Source organism: Notechis scutatus, chromosome 4 (genome assembly GCF_049901735.1).
Source record: "Notechis scutatus isolate UNSWTSFEM ecotype Mainland chromosome 4, rNotScu1.2, whole genome shotgun sequence".
Lineage (NCBI taxonomy): Eukaryota > Metazoa > Chordata > Lepidosauria > Squamata > Elapidae > Notechis > Notechis scutatus.
In genome coordinates, this window is record NC_142012.1 from 143872129 (window position 1) to 143895276 (window position 23148).

The 23148-nt window shown below is 35.0% G+C and overlaps 1 protein-coding gene across 4 annotated transcripts in view; it reads left to right on the forward strand.

Annotated features, from left to right (window-relative positions):
* Positions 1-23148, forward strand: part of ARHGEF26 (Rho guanine nucleotide exchange factor 26) — an 83569-nt gene that overhangs the window by 54238 nt on the left and 6183 nt on the right. For all 4 annotated transcript variants that reach the window (XM_087965207.1, XM_087965205.1, XM_087965208.1 and 1 more), the window contains 7 exons: positions 1094-1254; positions 5202-5354; positions 5980-6109; positions 7751-7825; positions 14006-14095; positions 14403-14557; positions 20248-20457. In XM_087965207.1, coding sequence (XP_087821333.1) covers positions 1094-1254; positions 5202-5354; positions 5980-6109; positions 7751-7825; positions 14006-14095; positions 14403-14557; positions 20248-20457 — 974 coding nt within the window. The remainder of the gene's footprint in view (positions 1-1093; positions 1255-5201; positions 5355-5979; positions 6110-7750; positions 7826-14005; positions 14096-14402; positions 14558-20247; positions 20458-23148) is intronic.

Sequence of the window (23148 nt, forward strand, 5' to 3'; positions counted from 1 at the left end):
TATTTTTGTTATGAATTAACAGCTGAATTAACATGACTTTTTAACAGTGCTAAAATAATATAGATTTGTTAAAAATGTATCCTGGATTATTAGAATTATTATAATATCAAGAATTTATGACATCTTCTTAGCTAACTAAAAAACATAGCCAGCAGTAAATTTCTAATATTTTTGATTTGTCAATGCTTGATTTTTTTTTAGTTTTCAAGTAATTTGACATTTAATTTTTTTAATGAGGTTCTTTTTCTTTCTTTTTACTTTCCTTTTTGTTTGTTTTATTTCTATAAAACACACACACACACACACACACACACACATCCACCATCCATGTTACTGCATGGGTACAAATATGTTATGAAATCAATATATTAAAATATATGAGGAAAGAAAATCCAAAAATAATGAACACTGATCTGAAAAATGTGATATAATTCACATATTTATCTGAAGTCGGGGTTGGAAGATATTTTAAGATCTCAAAGCAACAGCCCAGCCATCCAGCTTCTGGCTCTCATTAGGAATGCTATGGGGTTACCACTAGAATATTATGGATTGATTGATTGATTTTGCTTTTTAATTTTTCCTTCTTTTAAAGGATGAGATTGAGATCCAGAGCCTAAGAGTCAAGTTGCTGGCATTTCCTCTTTAAAATATCCCCAAAATCTTAAAAATGATTGAAATTTGCCACCTTTTGATATCCAATCTAGCCTAACTAATTGTTTTACATACTTTCTTCTTTTTATGTTACATGTTTAATATATATATTTAGTGTGTCTTCACTGGCCAAGTGGAGGCAGCGGCAAAAAGGTATTTTTATTTTATTTACAATTTTTCACTTAGTTTTCTTTATAGAGTTTTTTTGTTTTAAACAAAGTACATGCTAAAACAGGTATAAAATGATCCTAAAATTTGCATTTTTGCTTACTGTTGAAAAATGTACTCAAGTATTAAATTTTAATTTATAATTCAGAATAATTGTCCTGGATGTTCAAAAATACCCTTTTGAAAATGTATTACTGTGAAATGATTTGTTGTATAAAATCAAAAGAAATAACTTTAGTTTTCTCATTTCCCTGTTTCCCCGATCATGCAGGCTATGTTTGAAGTAATCTCTTCAGAACATTCATATCTGCTCAGTCTAGAAATTCTTATTCGGATGTTTAAGAATTCCAAAGAGCTGAGTTCTACAATGACAAAGACAGAAAGCCATCATCTTTTCTCCAATATTGCAGATGTCTGTGAAGCAAGCAAGAAGTATGCTTTAAACCGTCTTTATCACCAAAGTTAATGATATGCATCTGGTTGTTTCTTGCTTCCAGGAATTTGTAAATTCTTTCATGTTTATATTGTTGGCAAGTACATGTTGCTGTATTTCTTTAGACAATTCAGCCAAAGAACAAATTTATAAACGTGTGATCAAGTGGGTCAAATTTTGTTGTGTCAACTTATAAGAAGTTAAGAACTAAAAGAAAAGAGCTTTTAGCTATTTTCCATCTGTTATTAAGGCGTATCAAAATCAATGGAGCTTAACCAAGCATGCCTGCTAGATAAAAGAATGTTCATGGGAATGATTTTTTTTTTAAAAAAAATCTTACATTTTTTTTACTGTTTGAAATCATATTATGTTGCCTATCTTTGCTATAAGATAGCATGGAGCATGCTAAATATTTGTTACACAGATCTATTATAGTAGATTTATATATGTTCTGTGTTAATCTTTTGGCAAACCATGTAGTGCATAGTACAAATACTGTTGAAAGCTTTGACAGATTTCTTCAATTAAGGCATTTCTGGTTTAGAATCATATCTTTTCTGGTCTTAAACCAAACAGCTTTTGCCAAACCCTTAAGAGATGTATGGGAATCATATGCATAAACAATTAACTTATTAGTAGATGCTATTGTAAGGTTGTGAATTTGATAGAAACTTGATTTTTATGTTGCCGGATATTTTGATGGTTCTTTAATTTGTGATCGAAATTATGTTTGTAAATTCCTACAGATGTTTAGTCAGGTTTGGACTAGTTTATATAATTATCCCTTTCTTTGTAGTAAACATGGTAGATAGTCTGTTTAAGCTGAAAAACTAAATGTTCTTGTTAGAGAGGTCTTATTGAATGCAGTTATATTTATTTCTGAATAAATATATTCGGTAGCTTTCATTTCTAGGAGCAAATTTTTCTTTCATAAAAATTGAATATACTGATTCACTGGATATTTTCATGGATAACTGCAAGAATAATCCTACTGTTAAGAAAAATTGAGTTCTACTACCGGAGGAATATTTTATGAGTAGAGTTCCATTTATATGTTTACTTTTATAACCACATTTTAAGTGGGAGTACAATTCTATCTATCATGGCAAGGAATTCATATTATCCCTGATTTTACATTTCCATTCTCCCTTTGGCCTTCTCCACTTTACTCTTACACCACATTCTAATTCAACACTTCGGCCATAGTTCCAGCATTGGTTGTTTTCTGTCAGATGACATTTTGATATTTGAGTATCAATAGAAAATAATATTTATAGCTCAGGATGAACTGTGGGGTCCTTGATGCTTTCTGGGCTTGATAGTTTTCTTGCAGACATTGTGCTGATAGGATGTTACCTAGTCTGACGATGAAATGTTTGCAAATAAGCTACCAAGGTCAAAAGCACCAAGGACCCCGCATTTCTCTAAGTGCTAGCCATGATACAATTATATATAGGCTGCCTATGAAAACAATGGTTAATCCCAAAGATTAGTTATTTCGGAAGGACCTTTCCATCAGGTAATCCTCCTGAACAATTTGTAATAGTTGCAGGGATAGGATGCTTAATTTTGCTTAGAACTGCCAATGAAAGTTATCTGTTAAAACATACAAACATAAAACATAAAGAAACCCTAGTAGCCTGGTTTTCACATTGGCAAACTATTGTTTACAAAAAAAAAAATAGAGTCAGTGCAACAATAAAGCAACTCTATTATATCATAATATACTCATATGGCAAATGATATTATTAAAATAACATTTGTATTTCAGTTATGAAACTAATATTAACCCATATTATCAGTCTTTATTACACTGTTAACACTTTCAGCGTGCAAATTATTGTTTTATTTATTTATTAGATTTTTATTCCACCTTTTATTATTTTATAAGTAAACCAAGTCTAGGTTAACTGTTATGTTTGAAACCAAAACACAGTCCAGGGCTTCACAGATGTATCTGCCGCCCTGACTAGAATAACTGATTTATTCCACATCACATAAGCCAAGTTATGGCTTATTAAACCACCCTATAGCTTAACACCTATGGCTTATGATTTATGAAATGCATCTCCACATCATGCCAAATTTATGGACATAATGGTCAAATGATTACACTATTAATTGCACATATCTAGTGTAGTTAGAGGATATGGTATACAAGAAATAAGTATAAATATGCGACAAATACTTTTCTCTTTTCTTAGAAAACTAGATCAGAATCTTCTGAAATCGAGTCAAGGTTACTATTTATCTGTTTTTTAATATTGGCTGTTCTATGCCAGAGCCAAAAATCCTCTTACATAAGGAAATTATCATAGAGTAAACAGTATAACCTTGGCCTTGCCTAATCCAAGAACTCTGAGTCACTTGTGCTATTATTTGCTTTTTCTTGGCTGAAAACTCATACATTTGATGCCTTTGTCACCTAAAACAGTTGCATCATTGTGATTTATTAACCTGTTGCTTTATATTAAATTAGCCTCTAAATACAGAAGTTACTTTCTTTTTTGCTGAAACAGGGACATGTTCAAGTCTTTAAAACTTTCATAAACAGCTGATTTGTTCATAAACAAATCAATAGGTATTGTGGCCAGCACATATACATTTTTTCATATATCACGTCTGGTGAGGATATTGCAGTTTATCTCTGTATAAGATACGTATTGTGGGATGTCCCAGGAATGTAATCACAAAACTTTTAGGCCGTTGAATAGGGATGTACAGTGCTGTGTCTGTAGTCATCTTTTCCCACACAGGAAGACCATTTATGTATTTATAGCTATTTAGTATTTTGATGACAGTAGATGTCGCCATGACAGTTATCAGATGTTATCATGACAGTAGATGTAGTATTTTGATTATTTTACTTTAGTACATATTTTCACAGTAGAATAGTATGGGCTTCACAATTTTGTATTTCTGGTGCTCTATTTCTGCAATGCATTCAGTTTCTTGTCATTCATACCTTGTTTCCCAATTCCAAATACAACAAGCACTATGAGAAACCAAAGCCAGATTGTCTCCAGCAGAGAACTGTATAGATCTTATTTCTATGGCATGCATAGATCTTCAGATTAAAAATAAACATAAATTTACAACAGCTATTAATATATAGAACATCTTCCTTGCTTTCATGAAGCAGTTCTTAACTAGAACCAAATTTATTAAGTTAATGTAGTTGTGTCAGTTGGGGCATCATTTCAGAGATAGTTTCTTACCAGATTCCCCAATGCCTTTAACAATGACAGAGCTTTTAATATATTGCCTTCATTGGAAAAATTCTTAAAAATTCAGAGGGATATTCAGAGGTCTGTCCATCTTGAATATAACCTCCTGTAGATCTGGACAGCAGTCACATTTCTAAAACTTGTTATGTAGTGTATAGACTTTTTATATCCACTGTATGCATAAAGAAAAGGCGTTTGTCTTGCTGGTCAGCGAAAGTAATCACCATCCATCTGGAATTATTGAGAATGAAACATTTAGGAGCTACTACTTTATGTAACATTTCTGGTCACCAGAAGTAAGTAAACTCCAATTTCAGGCTCATATGTTTTAAATGAGGAATAAAAGAACCTAATTTAACTCAAACATTCATTTTTCTAAAACAAATGTTTCCATTCAGTTTCTTCCAGTTGTTTGTTGAGTAGCCCATAAAATATGTTCATTTATCTTTTGAATGTGGTCTCCTCTGTAGTTAATTTACTGTTCACCTTCCATCCAGAGAGACAAATTTCAGAGACATTTTTTCCTGCCAGTAAGAAATAACGGGGGTTAATGGTTTTCAGACAATTAGGTCAAGGTTCTACAGTTACACAGAGTATCTAAGGACAGGCTGTCTAGCAAGTTCCAGTTGTTTGGGTGGAAAGACAATTAAGAATCTCTTTGCTTTTAGATAACAAAATGTGATTAAATGTATTCTTCAAAAATGTTCTGTTCATTTCAGGTTTTTCACAGAGCTTGAAGAAAGGCATCGGAGTAACATCTTCATAGATGATATCAGTGATATTGTAGAAAAGCATACTACATCAACTTTTGACCCTTATATAAAGTATTGCACAAATGAAGTCTATCAACAGCGGACGCTTCAGAAACTGTTGTAAGTAGTGGAAACTATTACCCCTGGAATTGCTTGGGGAAAATGATATTATGAATCATGTATAAATTTGGTTTTTGAAAAATAAATATTTCAGCCATACTCATTGAAGGAGACGGTAAACTGAGATTTTAATTTTGCTCAAGTGATTCCCACAGGATTAATTTATTTCAGTATATCTCTAAATTGTCCTTTATCTACAGGCATCATGAGTAAACTATGAATATAATTGTAGGTAAAATTTAAAATATTTCAGTCACAATTGTTATTAAAATGTTTTTGTTAATTTTCTGTAAATAAAATATTACTGAAAAGATTGTCATTTTAGCACCAGATCTATTATAGAAAAGAAAATTAGATTCAGAATTGTGTTTTTACATGTGAAAGAGTCTTTATGATAACTAATCAGCAGTTTTGTTTGAGTTGAAAAAAACATAGGCAACAGTTTTATACCTAGCCTGGGTACTACCACATCTTAATAGAAAATGTGTGGAACAGTCTTGTGAATTTTGGGCAAAACTGATTTATGAGATGTGTTTGTTGGTGTTAGTTTTTCATGTTTTCAAAACAATTTGCCAAACAAATTTTTTCAGAAGAAAACTTATAAAATTGTTGCGATTTTGGACAGAGCTACCAACCCATCCTTCAAGGAAGTATTATCGCGGATTGAAACCCAAGAAGAATGTAGGAATTTACCAATGATATCCTTCCTCATTCTCCCAATGCAAAGGGTTACCCGGCTTCCACTGCTGATGGATGTAAGAGCAGCTTATTTTTAATTGTCTGTTCTATTTATGATTGTGTTTATATATGTAATTCTGCTGTCATAATTTATAATTATATAATCACTTATTTGCTTATCCATCATATAAGCTGCTGAATTGTGATAATTTCAGTAATTTAGAATTGGTCTTGAGGAACCTGGGAAATATTTTTGCTGGGGCAAGTAAACTTTCTGCTAGGGTGTTTAATTTTCAGTGGTTTCCGTGGGATTATAAATTTCTGCATAAAGCTTTATAATCCCTTTTTTGTCCTTTCCTGCTGGTTGACTTTAATAGGACTATTTAGTGCTATTTTCTCTTCAGTAGTTTATATTTTGCACAAGTGCTGAAACAATTCTTATAAAAGTTTTAGAGGTAATCTTAAAGGTAGTCATGCTTAAACCAATTGTCACAATACCTTATAATATTTATTTAGCTTATATGTTTGACCTTCTCACTTGCAATATGACTCAGGGTGGCACAAACTAGCTATAATAAAATCCAATAATTAAAACCAATTGAAACAGTTCCAAATTACAATAAGAAGAAGAAAAGAGGGAGTGTTGTCTAAACTAGCCAGTTTGGTGTAGAGGTTAAGGTTAAGGCATACACTACAAACTGGGAGACCATGAATTCTAATCCAGCCTTAGCTGTGAAAACCTTCAGCCCAGTCAATTGTTATGGGGAAAATAGGAAGGTGTGTTGGATATTTGCCATCTTGAGTTATTTGTAAAAACAAAAGTGGGATACAAATTAAATAAAAGTTATGTTTGGATCTTGTACTGTACAGATAAGTTCATATATAGTTTCATTTAACAATTAAAAATCTATTAATAAAAAGCTATATTTATAAATAAAACACAAGACAGAATTTCAGTGGTGAGAATGGGTGGTCAGGACCACCCAATGAATTTTGTCACCAAGAGTTTTGAATCTTCTGCCAACATAACTTGGTATGCTAAATTATGTAATAGTACATAATTGCTGTCTTTTGGTCTGCAATTCAGCAATAACGGTTCTTTTTATTCCATTAAGGGTCTAAAAAAAACGTATTACCAGGAACAGTTTTATAGCATTTTGGCTTCTCACAAAAAAACCCGCTCTTAACTCCCTTGTTATTAGAAATATATCAGTGTGAGATGTTTGCTTTGGTGTTCTTTTGTTTTCATAGCTTGCTTATAAAAGCAAGTTAATAAAATGTTGGTTTAATGATCAGACTGTTTTTATTATGTTCCTTAAAAAGAGAAAATGTTAATTGGCATCTTGTTCTAGATCTAACTATCTAAATGTTTTCAAAGACTTCAGTATGCAGAACTTTAATACCTTGTTAAAATTGAACTGGAGAGGTAGGCAGATAGAGACATTTGTACTTGAAACTAGAAAAAAAAAAAGAATGAAAGATGGTGTTACATTACATTAAATATTAAAAGTGAAATTTAGGTATTTCCTGGGAGAAAAAAACATTTCAGAACAAGATGTCTTGGTGGTCTAGAAGATAGTATATTTTGATTCACCAGAATGTAAACATTTGCATGAAATTCATGATACAGATTTTCAGATACAGATATCACATACATTTTCCTCTCACTAATTAAAAAAAAATAACACATCTCTAAATTGGTGAATTTTTTATTTCAGACAATTTGCCAGAAAACACAGAAAGATTTGCCAAAATACGAAGTTTGCAAAAGGGCTTTAAAAGCAGTAAGCAAGGTATGCTTAGATTCTCTGTACAGAATACAATGTGTTTATTGCTGAAATTCTCTTGTGCATATTTAGAAGTCAGAATTCCATATATTCCATATTTCCTCAAAATCTTCTTACAACTACAGTTGATCCCAAAATTTCCATTGTTAAGCAAGACAGTTGTTAAATAAGTATTGCCCCATTTTACAAAAAATGTTTTACAACATTTTCTTGTTAAGTGAATTACTGCCATTGTCAAGTTAGTAACATGGTTGTTAAATTAATCTGGCTTCCCCATTGAGTTTGCTTGTCAGAAGATTGCAAAAGGTGATCAGATGATTCTGGGGCACTACAACCATCCAAAATATATGCCAGTTGCCAAGCATCCAAATTTTGATCATGTGACTGTGGGATACTGCAACTGTTGTGTTAAAATCAGCCATAAGTCATTTTTTTTAGTGTTGTAATAATTTCAAACAATCACTAAGTGAAAAGATGTAAGTCGAGGACTACCTATATCAGAATTTCACTGGGCAAATCTACCTTTTGGGAGCTAACGCTTTCAGAAAAATTATTCATTGCATCTAGGAAAACGATGATAGCAAGAAGAATGAAGAACTTCCCAGACTGTTAACTGACCTACTGGCTTAGCAAAATGAATTACGTTGTTCAGTTACAGTACAGTCATCTTTATTTACATGTTATAAGTGGCATAAGTCGTTCCCATCCTAGTGTTCTATTATCTTATGACCTTCTGCATTAAATTGGGCTGAGACTATAGAGACCAAGAGAAGTTATCATGGAATCTTCATTATTGAATATCATCTAAACATGATCGCCTTGTCCTTATTCAACATGCTGCTATTGTAACTATATTGATTCTCATTATCATAGATACTGATTCTACTTAATGCAATGGCATTGTAGCTTTTGCTACTAGCATCAAATATGTTGTCTCTTGCAGTTACAGCAGCTTTAAACATTTTTAAAAATTTCCTGCACCTTAAATTTAATTTTCTCTTTGGGGTGAGCTAAAATATATGCAGCTACTTAGTGCCTGAATTTGACTCAATAGCCTATGAGGCATCCAAGATTGGTCAGCTGCAAACAGTTGAATACAGTGTACCATTTTCTATCATTTATTTAGCATTTGGTTTTATGTTTGTCAAATCTTTATTCATACATGTTGGTTGATGCATGTCCTCAGAGCAATCTCATACAGATGTAATGGTGTCAGAATGTATTAATGTTTACTACACTAAGTTTGCATTTAGAACACATTCAACCATTAATCTCTCATACATTTTGATTCTCAATTCATTTCCTTTAAGGAACATCCTAAAATTGTGTACTGATCATATGAGCTAGAATTTAGGATTAACTATCTACCACATTAACGTTTGCAGAAGAATTTTGTTGCAAGCTAAATAGGTGGCCAATTCTTCATTTAGCTTAACAGTCTCTGAGCCTTCTGTATTTGTAGAGATGTATAGAATGTTGAAGGAAGGAAGAAAAAAATGGCAGTGTTGATTACATTCATTGCCATTGGGGATGGTGGGCTGCTAATTTTTGTAGCCTAATATGGAAAAGAAAGAACCCCCTCTTTTGCAAAGGACAATTGAAATGTCATATAGCTTGGACCTCTGTAACAAGTAGTTCGTCTCCATTGCAATCAGCAATCATTGAGAATCTGAAAAAAGGGGGGGGAAAGTGGTTTCTGGCTAAAAATGGAGAATGAATCCAGTTGTCTCCCCCAAATCTCCAAGACAATGAGATGAGCTTTTCTTCCCCAAATCTGGCAATTTGCCAGAGAGATGTTTATCACTGGAAAGTAAATTAATTAGCATTTATTGATACTGCTTTCAATGAACACTTGTTTGGTGGTGTAAAATTATATAGGAATGCAGTGCTAACTTTCCTCTCATGTTGGGTAGAGACAATAATATTGATATAGATCTGACTTGCATTAAGAACCCTTAATAAAACTCTGTTTATTAGAAGTAAAAATTATATTCTTCTTAAGACTCAGTAATTTGTGTTGCAAATTATTCCTGGTGTTAACATTTTTCATAAAATATATAGAAATAGAAAGGGAAACAATATAAAAATGGTTCATTCAAGAATGATTTATTTCTCCACGTTGATACTGCATGTTATATAATGTAATCAGTATTGTAATAGTTCTAAAAAAGTGGTGCATTTTACATACTGTTCAGAATCAAAAAAGAAGACAAACTAGCATTCTTTTGACTGATACTGTTACTCTATCTGGAAGTCACTAAACTACCAATGGATAAATCTGATTTATCTTTAGCTCATAAAAAATGCTTCTTATGGCTTGCTAACAAATACTTTCCAGAAAAAAAGAATGCCTCGTGGGTCTTTTAAAAATGCCTTTTCCTCATTTTTTCCAAATTACTCATTATTTGCACTGAAATTCATTGTTACTGAAAAAAGAAAATACTTTAATATGCCTCCTACAAATAAAATAGCTAGAAATAGAAATATAACTGCTTTGTATCTAAGTAACTCCAGATGAATTTTTTTTATCAGAAAGGTTCCCCCCCCTCTTTTTCTTTTTTTCCTTTTTTGTTTTGGTGGTTGGGGGAAGGGTCCAAAGTTTTTGGGAAAGAGAACAGACCTTCCCAAAGGTGTCCTCCAGAAAATTGAGTAAGGCTGCTACTGAATATACAGTACTAGTTATATCTTGGTGACAATTAGAAAAAGTTTTTTTTCCAAACAACATCTGATGTTCCTTTTCATTAATGATTTAGTTGGGAAATAGATTTAATGATATAGATTGGAAATAAATAGAATCAATATTTTGTGTTATTACAGTTCTTGAAGTTGACCTTTGCAATAGAAATAAAAAAGGACAAAGAGAAAGCTTTAAAAACTTGGTTTTCATTTCTCTGGCACTGAAATCCTGCATTTCTTTGGTAGTAAGGAAAATAACAAGTTTTGCATTAATTTTTAAAAGTAGGTCAGTAGTAATACAAAAATGTCATTGGCATTTTACAGTTGAGGGTCTATAGACTGCTCTGTCTTACATATTGGCAAAAAAAATCAGAAAATAAAACACAGACTGAATAGTCAAGATCTTGTTGATGATCCAAACTCTGTCAAGGATCTTGGAGTACTCATCTCTAATGATCTAAGTGCTAGACCCACTGTAACTACATAGCCAAAAAGGCGTTAAGAGTTGTTAACCTAATCTTATGTAGCTTTTTCTCTGGTAATATTACACTACTAACTAGAGCATACAAAACATTTGCTAGACCAATACTCGAATAAAGCTCATCAGTATGGAACCCACATTACATATCTGATATTAACACAGTTGAGAAAGTCCAGAAATATTTCATAAGAAGAGTTCTCCACTCCTCTACTCGTTGCACAATACCTTATGCCACCAGACTTGAAATTCTAGACCTAGAAAACCTAGAACTACACCATCTTCAGTCCGATCTAAGTATAGTATATAAAATCATACATTGCAATGTCCTACCTGTCAATGAATACTTCAGCTTCAACCATAACAATACAAGAGCAAACAATAGATACAAACTCAAGGTTAATCGCACCAAACTTGATTGCAGGAAATACGACTTCAGCAACAGAGTGGTCAATGTCTGGAATACTCTACCTGACTCTGTGGTTTCTTCCCCAAGCCCCAAAAACTTTAACCTTAGACTTTCTACTATTGACTTCACCCCTTTCCTAAGAGGTCTGTAGCACACCAACATGCCTACCGTCCATGTCCTATTGTTTCTTTTATTTTTCTTATATGTACCCATTTCATGTATTCATAACTATGTATATACTTATACCTATTATCTTGTAAGTGATTGACAAATCAAAATAAATAAATAAATAAATACTAGAAAGTCTCAGGGTTCAGTCACTTAGTTAAGAGGTGATCAGGATGTTAATTCCAGAAGGACTTAAAGGATACAACCTGGTCAAATTAAATATGGATGTATGGAGAAATGTTGAGATGTTTGATTTGGGGCCCTGACTGTTTCAATGCTGGTGTTGTCTGTTTATGTTTTTATTGTTGTTTCTATGAATCACTCAGAAACATATGGGCTGCCATATATTCAAATATTCATTTGAACTGAGCATAAATTATCAGTTTAATGATAGATAAAAGAAATTACAGTGCAAACATACATCAAAGAAAAAATAAAAATAAAACTGAAACCAGCAAAATAACCATCATGTGCTTAGAACTCACTACCATTCAAAGCACTCCCTCCTCTTATGCTGGATGGGACAAAATGGTCCTTAACAGCTAAGGCCCAGGAGGTCAGGGCCAGATAAACCTCTGTGAGAGTGGAATTTGATTGGATGACAATCATGAAGGGACAGGATCTGGAAGGAGATGACCCTGTTCAGTTTGTTTGAATGGATAGGCGAATATAGGAGAAGGCAGATTTAACAGATTTAACAGATGGAAGGGACCTTGTAGGTCATCTAGTCCAACCCCCCGCCCAAGCGGGACACCCTACACCATTTCTGACAAATGGCAATCCAATCTCGAAAGTCTCAAGTGATGGCGCTCCCACAACTTCCGAGGGCAAGCTGTTCCATTGGTTGATTGTTCTCACTGTCAGAAAGTTTCTCCTTATTTCCAGGTTAAATCTCTCCTTGTTCAATTTCCATCCATTATTCCTTGTCTGGCCTAGAGGTGCTTTAGAAAATAGCTTGACCCCTTCCTCTCTGTGGCAGCCCCTCAAATATTGGAAGACTGCTATCATGTCTCCCCTGGTCCTTCTCTTTACTAGACTAGCCAAGCCCAGTTCCTGCAACCGTTCGTTGTATGTTTTAGCCTCCAGTCCCCTGGTCATCCTGGTTGCTCTTCTCTGTACTTTTTCTCGAGTCTCAATATCTTTTTTATAATGATGTGAACAAAACTGGATGCAGTACTCTAGGTGTGGTCTCACTAAGGCTTTATAGAGTGGTATTAGTACTCCCCTTGATCTTGATTGTATTCCTCTGTTAATACAATTTAGGATTGCATTAACTTTTTTGGCTGCTTCTGCACACTGCTGGCTCATATTTAGCTGGTTGTCCACTAAGACTCCAAGATCCCTCTCACAGTTACTGCTATTGAGCCTGGTTTCACCCAGTCTATATGGGTACTTTTGGTTTTTCTTGCCTAAGTGTAGGACTTTACTTTTCTCTGCATTGAATTTCATTTTGTTAGATATGGCCCAGTGTTCTAGTCTATCAAGATCCATCTGGATCTTGAGCCTATCTTCTTGGATGTTAGCTATTCCTGCCAGCTTAGTATCATCTGCAAATTTGGTAAGTTCCCCTTCTATTCCCTCATCTAAGTCATTAACGAAGATATTGAAGAGTACTGGGCCCAAGACGGAATCTTGTGGCACCCCACTGCTTACTTCCCTCCATGTAGACTTAAACCCATTAAGGACTACTTGTTGAGTACAGTTTGCCAGGCAGTTGCAAGTCCGTCTAGTGGTGGTGCTATCTATTCCACATTTTTCTAGCTTACTAAGAAGTAGGTTGTGGCCTACTTTGTCAAATGCCTTGCTGAAATCTAAATATATTATGTCCACAGTATTGTGCTGGTCTACTAATTTAGTCACTATGTTGAAGAATGAAATAAGATTGGTTTGGCATGATCTGTTTTTAACAAATCCGTGTTGACTGCTAGTTATTACTTTACTTGTTTCTAGATGTTGGCAGAAGTAGAGCAACATAGGGCTGTGAAAGTGATAATCATTGATAGCTTCCTTGATTCATACCTGGAAACTAACAGGTAACCAGTTAATTTCCAGACCAAAGAAGTCAATCTAGTACACCAGATACATCCATAACTGCCTGGGCAATTGCAGTTTGTACCAGCTGTAGCTTCTGAATATCTAAGTGTATCACAGTTGTTCAAAGGGGAAAATAGCTAAGACGTGAGTGGCTATAAGAAGGTGTAGATAGCCAGTGACCTTGGATATGTGCCTGTAAGGGCCTGTCAAGAAAAACATAAAAACCCAGGGATCCTGTTTTGGAAGTGGGATTCTTATATTGTTTGTATTGTTTCTTTCAAAGATAGTTGCACATTAAAAATCTTTTTCTGATTCCCTTATTGTTGTGTACCTTTAAAAGATGGGACTTTGTAAAGAAAAAACTAAATGTTTAGTACTGAGTGAAAATGTGTTTGGTGACATAGATGTCTTTTTTTCCCAGTTGGTTCGTCTGTGCAATGAAGGTGCTCGAAAAATGGAAAGGACAGAAATGATGTATACCATCAACTCCCAGTTGGAATTTAAAATCAAGGTAGGATACTTCCTTCTGTGCATTTTTATTTAACTTCTGCTTTGTTTTAGTGCTGAACTTTCTGAGTGAGCTGTGTTTATTTTTCTTATGATGAAATAGGGATTATTCAGTTGATGTTTTAGAAAATAACAAAAGTGCTTCCTGAAAGCAATAAAGATAAAAACAGAGTTCATATTTTTGGTTAGCAAATGCCAGTTCTTCTTCTTCTTTTTGCATTCATAACTGTAGAAGGAACACTTTTTATTATTAAAATATCTGCTTGGAAAATCTGGAGAAAAGATTAAATTGCAGTTTTCTTACTTTGTAGCCCTTTCCACTGGTTTCTTCTTCACGGTGGTTAGTGAAACGGGGTGAATTGGCAGCATTTGTTGAAGACACTGTACTTTTTTCTAAAAGGACTTCAAAGCAACAAGTATACTTCTTCCTCTTTAATGATGTCCTCATTATCACTAAAAAGAAAAGGTAGGAACTATGCTGAACACATTTTTTTACAGTGAAATAGTAGAATTTTGGCTGTATTTCTTTTATTATGCCTAAAACAAATTGTTACTTTTTAGTTGTTTATTTAAACTTTTGACAGCTCTGCTGATTTTTAATCAATTGCCTTTTTCTGTGGTTTTTTTAATCAGGGTTTTTTTTAATTAGGGTTTTCTTTCTTAAAGAAATCTGCTTAGATTACTCATATTCACACTTTAAAAAATAAGTTCTGATTAAGGAATATTATCTTTTCTGCTGTTTTTTAGAAACCATGGTAACTAGTCTTTTGAAAAAAAGAAAACTAATAGAGGAAGATGAATTTTCATCTGAATATCGTATACACTGATGTTAATGTTTATTAGTCTGGTCATTTTTCTCAGAGTTTTTGTTCAGCTCTTCATTTGAGATTCTATTAAAGAGCAATATGAGATACAGAACCGGGAATCTTATGGATTGGTGATAACATTTGGAATTGAGAAAAAGAAAAATACATTGCAAAATGATTTTGTAGTTAAGGATGACATTGTACATTGGCTTAAAATTGCTTGTATATTATAAGAAGACTTTCCAAATGCTTTACATACCAGCTAGGTCATTAAATAAATTACTTGGAACTTTTCTAATCATCAAGCATGCTGAAAAGCATCCAAGTAATGAGACTTTTTCAAGTCCAAATTTTATATACTGTATATACTCGAGTATAAGCCTAGTTTTTCAGCCCAATTTTTGTGCTGAAAAATCCCCCTCGGCTTATACTCGAGTCAGATCCCTCTGAAAAAAAATGGTGTGGAGTCGCGGCCTCCGGCGGCAGCGACTCCCAACAGCCAGCCGGGAAGGAAAGGCAAAAAGCGCTTTGCCTTTCCCTTCCCGAGGCGGCGGGACTGGGGCCGCGCCGGCGGTAGTGACTCCTGACTCAGGGGCCTCCGAGGGAGGGGAAGAGAGTGACTCCTGCCTCCCGCTGTCATCATCATCATCTTCTTTTGGGTTAGTGAATCAATTAAACCTTTCATGATAGTGAGATCGTTTCCCAAATTAATTATTTTTATTTTTGAAATTTACCAGTAGCTGCTGCATTTCCCACCCTCGGCTTATACTCGAGAGTCAATAAGTTTTCCCAGTTTTTTGTGTAAAATTAGGTGCCTCGGCTTATATTCGGTCGACTTATACTCGAGTATATACGGTACTTGAAAATTTTCTTCACATTAGGCAAAATCTGATAGGTTGTTTTGCTTTAGCTGTGTGCTTCCTAAGAATAATTTGTAATCCAAAGGTGGATCCTGTTGGGTTGAGAAGTAGAGTTGTGAAATAGTTCCCAGAGGATTGAGTAATCTGTAATTTTATAAACACTTGAAAATCAGTACATCATGGTAATAATCACTTAGATATGGCTTCACCCAGAAAACTTTTGGGAGCACTGAAAGGTACTTAATTCTGACTGATTCAGCTCACATTGTAGAATTTACCTAGCATATTGTGGGAGCTGTTCAGCCTGGGAGAGTTCTTGACCACCAGTGAATAAAATGTCTTTCTAACTTTATTGCATTTGTCTTTTGGTGTTCTTTCTAGGATAGTCCAAAATTCATGATTTTTGGAACACATTATTCCAGAGATTTATGGAATAGCCTGTTCCCTCTGACTTATGTCCTTCCAGGGACAGTTTTGACAGATTTCAGGTTTAAATTCTCTGAGTTGGGACTGGTTTGAATTATTTCATCACAGTCCAGCCTTGAAACAGGTTTATGTTGTCCAGAATTCTGTGTCACGGGCACCTTAACTTTCTTTCAGTTCTGAAAAAATATCTTCCAGAAACTATCCCTCCAAAGAGGGTTGGGCATGATTTGAAATTTTCCAGAATGTTCTTTGGCCAAATTACCAAGTTTTGTACACCTCTACTAGTTCTGAAGCACATGGAGGCCAAGTGGGATCCCTGTGTCTTTCTAAAACTAGATGGAATGTGTTGCTTTTTTTCTTCTTCTGTATTAAGACCTTCAGTGCTTTATGGAATAGCTTTGATGGGATACTTCTTCCCATTCTTCAGTGAATTGTTGTTAGACTGTACTGTCTTAAAATATAGTATATGTGATTTGATTAATTCCGATGTATTTTCCTCTCTTATACATAATTAATGTTTCCTTTTTTTTTGAACTGTTGAATTAATTATTTTTACAACAATTCAGATTACTGTGAAGCTACTTCATTAGCAGAAACATGAGTAACTGTCAGAGTAGCATGCTCCATTTTAAGAAACCCTTCCCTCTCCCCCCCGCTTTTTGTTTAACTCTGTGATTATTAGATGTTCTTACATGGTATATAGTCCCCTTAGGACATCACTGAAATTCTTTCTCCATCTAATGGTTTGTCAGCTCTTGAGATAATCCTGTTAGTGGAATGCAGCTGGACTTCTTAAATATGAAGCCAGCCAAAGGTCACAAACTCTTTGGAATGTTACCTGTGCTCACTTTCTGGATAAAATGGAATTTGGGCTCTACATAGCAGAAAAATATTCAAAACAATAATACTCGTTTGTAATTAAACTACTGCTTGAGTTTCTTTACAGTTGTAGAGTTTTATAGAGATTTAAAACCAACAAAAAATAGTGAAGTCAAAATGTATTGAAACCTTTGCAATCGTTTACATTTCATTGAGAAAAAAAAAATTCTAAAAGAAAAAGGAAAGAAAAAAAAACATTTTTGTAGGTATGAGAAGTAACATTGGCTGCATTTCTTGGCATGCAGGCAAATTTTACATAGAAACTACAGCAATAGTTTACTAGCAAGCAGATCCCTAATTTTTCTACTTTTACACTTTTCTGTATAAAGCCAGCCTGATTGCATATCCATTTTCATACATCTGCTAACCATGTTCTTCAGCAATATATTGTTGTTTGAGATGGGGAGGATTTGGCATTACTCATAAGGACTCATTATGCACTGTAAATTAAGCTCTCTCATTCTAGTGGAATCGAAAAATAACTGCTTTACAAACTTCAGAATATCAATTGTTTATATCAAATTATTATTTGTATGAATTTTCAGTTGGATCCCATAGACAGTGATGGAACTAATGCAATATATTTACTGAAATTGGGAGAATTATATGTTTAATGATTCAAAATCAGCTAAACATTACATACACTTTTTATACACTTCTTTTTCCCCATTAAGGATTGTGATTGAATCCAAATTGAGCGACTTGAGTTTTAGGTCCCACTAAATCAGTTTATTTATCTAAGTGCATTCATTCAGTTAGGAACAAGCATTGTGGAAGTTACGCATAGTCTTCATCAAATTTGTATTCCCATGTGATTGGTAATTTATCATTAATAACATTTTCTGCGGTAAAAAGCCTATTTGCTCAATAGAAAAGGTTCTCTTTCTGAGTTCCACCAAACAAATATGGCTTCTTGATGGGGCAGACCAATACCTCTTTAAAAGGGGTGGAAGAACAAAACCCTCCCTCAAGGATGAATTCACCACTGCCACAATCCATCCACACATCACCCCCTCCCCAAGTGGACTTAGCCAGCCAGGAAGGGGATGGATCTAAAGGGCAGAAGGGAAAGTTTACAGTCATACTGTCCCCATCACTTCCTTTGGTCCATCAGGTTCAAACCATTCTGAGACAACTGTGCAAGACTGCACCTCAGGCATCTCCCCAGGACCTATATAAATGCCATTATCCAACTTAAGAACAAATCCAAATGATTTTATCGAGCGTACATTTTCATATTCAAAGAATCAAGAAATGTGACTTTGCTGTTCTATTTTTTTAATGAATTTATTATAAGCAAATGAATTTAAACTATTATGTAGTTATTAGATGATTAAATGACAGTCGTTAAACTTGCAAATCTCATATGGCATAGACAGTCCTGGAAGAAGCACAAATAAAATGCAGCTTCTGAATTGAAATAACATAAACTTAAATGCCTCGGTAAAAAAAATAATTGCAAAATAAAAAGTCTGGTCCAGGAGTCCAAATGATACAGCATTGGGAAGGCTAGTTCATAACTGGAATATAAATGCTCACAACAGTCAAACAAAGACCTACAAATCAATAAAACCTGCAAAGTAATGTGGCTAGTAAGATGAAACAAAGGGTTTCACTGTTCCTCACCAAGGGCCTGGACAAAGAGCTTAGAGGGAAACTTTATAAATAATCTATTTCCCCTTAGTTAGCATTATTATCACCCAGATCTGTAAAAGAAAGCTGATTGTTTATTTATTTGCCACCCATCTTACCATAGGTCAGCTCTGGGTGGCTTACAGTTACATCTAAGTTAAATCATAAAAAGATGAAATCGAACATTAAAACCAAAGACATGGGGAGGGCAGGGGCGGAATGGGGGTGGGTGGGTGGAGGTGGAATCTGTTACTCGATCAACCACCTCCATTGTACAGCAACATCTTTGGGCCCTTACGAAAAGATAGGAAGGTTGAGCCAATCTCTCTCATGTTGAGGGGCAAGATGTTTCAGAGGGCAGGAGCCACAGCAGAGAAGGCCCTCCTCCTGGACCCTGTCAGCCTGAATAATCCAGGCTGACAGGACCCGTAACATGCCTCATTACCTGCATAAATGGTACAGGCCAATCCAGTGGGATCAGGTCCCTCAAGGAACCTGGACCCATGCCATGAAGGGCTTTACAGGTGATCACCCACACCTTGAATTGCACCTGGAAGCAGACTGGCAACCAATGGAGCTCATGGAGCAGTGGTGTTACAGGACAGGTATTCTTGGGACCCCAAAACCTCTGTACCAGCTGTAGCTTCCAAATGGTCTTCAAGGGTAGCTCCATATAGAGCACATTACAGTAGTCCAGCCATGAGATGACTAGAGGCTAAGTGCAGAGAATCCTGATCCAGGAAAGGCTGCAATGGGCACACAACACAAAGTTAGGAATGTTTAAGTTAAGTACAAGGTTGCATATTTTTAAATATGAAATAGACTTCTTCTACAGCAGGACTGTGAAACTCGCAGCCTGTGGGCCAGATGCATCACATGCTGCCCATTCCCCCACCCAGTTTAGCAAATGGGGGGGGGAAGTCCTTATATGTCACATGACGTTGCCATGATGATGTGAGTTTGACAGGCCTATTCTAAAGGACTCAATATTATTGTTATAGCAATAGTACTTATAGACTTATATCGCTTCACAGTGCTTTACAGCCCTCTCTAAGCAGATTTACAGATTCAGCATATTGCCTCTAACAATCAGGGTCTCATTTTTTCCAACCATGGAAAGGTGGAAATCAACCTTGATTGAGAATTGAAGTTTTGGCAGCTGGCAGTCAGCAGAAGTAGTTTGCAGTACTGCATGCTGACCACTGTGCCACCATGGCCCTATCTTGATAATTAGATCCTTCATGAATGTTTTCTTTCTTGTCTTCCTTTTTGGTTGAACAGCTGAAAATGTCTGAAAATTAGGCATTGTGGACTGTTTTCTAGACCAGAGGTCTCCAACCTTGGCCACTTTAAGACTTGTGGACTTCAACTCCCAGAATTCTCCAGCCAGCATAGCTGGCTGGAGAATTCTGGGAGTTGAAGTCCACAAGTCTTAAAGTGGCCAAGGTTGGAGACCTCTGCTCTAGACCTTTTGTTGCTCACCTGACATGTTTAGCATTGATTTGAATCTAAGCTCCCTTTGACTTGTCTCTTTTGGTTCCCTTTATTGACAGTGATGAGAACTACAATGTTACAGATTACTCTTTAAGGGACCAGTTACTAGTTGAGCAGTGTGACAATGAAGAACAGAATTCCTCTCCAGTAAAAAGCAGCACACCGATGCTTTACTCTCGGCAGAGTTCTACCAATCACCTCTTCAGATTAACTGCCCTGAGTAACCATGCAGGAGAGAAGGTTGAACTGCTTTTGGGAACTGAAACTCAGTAAGTTAAATGTCACTCAGTAAGTAATTTTTTTTCTATTTGCTTTTTAAATCTGGGATTGTGGAACAAGACTTTTCCATCCATTGTACTGTAATATATTTTTTCTGCTTCTGTTCACCTTTATTCTGCAAATACATAATAATTACATACTCTTAAATTATTATTAATTTGCTTATTTTCTTGTTAGCAGCTATCATAGGATTACAGATTTTTCAGACAATACATATTATCAAGTTAATTAGAATTAACAGAATAACAGAGTTGGAAGGAACCATGGAGGTCTTTCGGTCCAACTCACGGTTCAGGCAGGAAACCCTATAACATATCAGACAAATGGTTGTCCAATCTCTTCTTAAAAGCTTCCAATGTTGAAGCACCCATAACTTCTGGAGGCAAGCCATTCCACTGATTAATAGTTCTAACTCAGGAAATTTCTTCTTAGTTCTAGGTTGCTTCTCTCCTTGCTTAGTTTCCATCCATTGCTTCTTGTTCTACCTTCTGGTGCTTTGGAGAATAAGATTGACTCCCTCTTCTTTATGGCAGCACCTTAGATATTGGAACACCGCTATCATGTCACCTCTAGTCCTTTTCATTCCCAATTCCTGCAACCATTATTCATATGCTTTAGCCTCTGATCATCTTTGTTGCTTATCTCTGCACTTTAGTCTCCATATCTTTTTTATATCATGGCAATCTATGTAAACACATATATTGTGTCCAGTCCCATAATCAACTCTGTTCCTCTTTCTAGAGTCTCCACATCTTTTTTATATACTCATGATTAAAACATATTAAGTTTCAATAGCAGCTTCATGCCTTCTTTGATTTGAGACTTTGGGATTCCAAGAGAGTCTTTGCTAATTTTGCCTAAGAGAAGAGCATATACTGTATATATATATTGTAAAGGCATCACAGTACTATTTGTTCCTTTACTATGTTTATTACATTCATTATTTGTAAAAAAAAATAGTGATGTAAAATCTCTTTTCCTTTATTTAAATTTCATTGTGCCTCTAAGAGGTTCAACCTAAACATTGCATTCATTTCATACACATTCATTTCCTAAGAAATAAACATTATAATTCAGATGTTAACTGCAGACTGCAGGGAAGCCATGGAAACTATCTTGTTGAATTCTATGTAGTCTGGAAAAAGGAGATGATAAAAGAAGCTCCCCTTCCTTGTTTGGCTAGACTACACTGAAAGACTATTCATCCTGAGAAAGCAACAACAAGAAGCATCTTGTTTTCAATGATTCAGATTCCATTAAAAAAAGTTCCATTTGGTGCATCTGAGTAGCTTGCTGAAAACTAAAAGTCTAAATCTGTTTCTGGAATCTGGAAAGCAAAAGAGTGTATATCTGCATAAAAGTCTGTACATTTTTGCCCAATAGCGTTAGGACATTTCTTCCATCTCAAAAATTAAAATGAACCATGAAGCATCGCATTGTGAGATACACAGACAGATGCACATTCCTATAGGATGGCTATAGAGCTACTGATTAAATATTGCAATGTTATTAGATTAAAATGCCAGAATGCCCCTGGTAAATTCAGCCAGTTTGGAAATTGGCATAACTAAACCATTTCTATCCCACTTCAGTCTTTTAAAGTCTAATTATCCAGACTTCTTCATTGGAAGAAATGAAGTTTCTTTTAATATTGCTTAGATGTCTGTGCTGTATTTCAAATGACATGACAAGAATCATTAACATAAGTGTAGTTACCTATTTTCTGATGTCTTATAACTTAAAATCACTTTAATATATAATAGCTTTTTCTTTATGTACTCAAGTGATTTTATTTTTTGAGCTGATCCATGGAGGCCCTTCTGTTTCAGGAACTGTCCTACATGTATTACAAACTAAGCACCTTCAAGACATAATTACATTTTTTTTTGTTAGCAAGCAAATAATAACTCCATGGGCTATATTTTCTTACTGCATTAGCAGTGTTGTGAATAAATAACAATGTCTTTTACATAGACAATTTTGCTTTGTTTTAATACCAAAGCATAATTTAAAAAGTTGTAGTGAAGATATTTGAGGGAGATTAAATAAAGACCAAATTAAATTGGTCAATTTATTCCATCCCAGAGCCAGGGAGAACAACTTGGGTCTTCAGTAGCTCCCGTCAGGGCAGGAATTATCTGTGTCTCTGAAAAGATGTTATTCCAGAGATTAGATATTGCGACAAAGAAGACAGGGTTCCTGAAGTGCCATGAGAACACCTTCACCTTACCACACTAGTTACTGCTTGCTTCCAGGTAGAATACAAGATGCTGATTGTTACCTACAGGTTACTTAAAGAAACGCCTATCTACCATAACATCTTCCTACCTAATTTGATCCTGCAGGTGGGGTGCTCAGATTCCTTCAATTAAAACCAAGTTTTGATTTTAATTGTATTGGACTTCTGGGCTTCTCTGTAGCAGCACCTACCTTCTTAGAATGAGATCCTCCCCCCCCCCCCCGAGATATGCATAGCCCCCACTGTGCTCTTATTTAGATGAGGTGGCCCACTATCAAACCCTTCGGTGAGGAAGAGTGAGACTCCCACTTCATTGGCTTTGACATCTTTTATGGATTTCATTGAAATAATCTTTGTTAATTGTTGTGTGCCGCCTAGTCATCAAATAAGGTGGCATATAAATTTAGTTAACCATTCTCTCTAGATTTAAAAGGTTTTCACA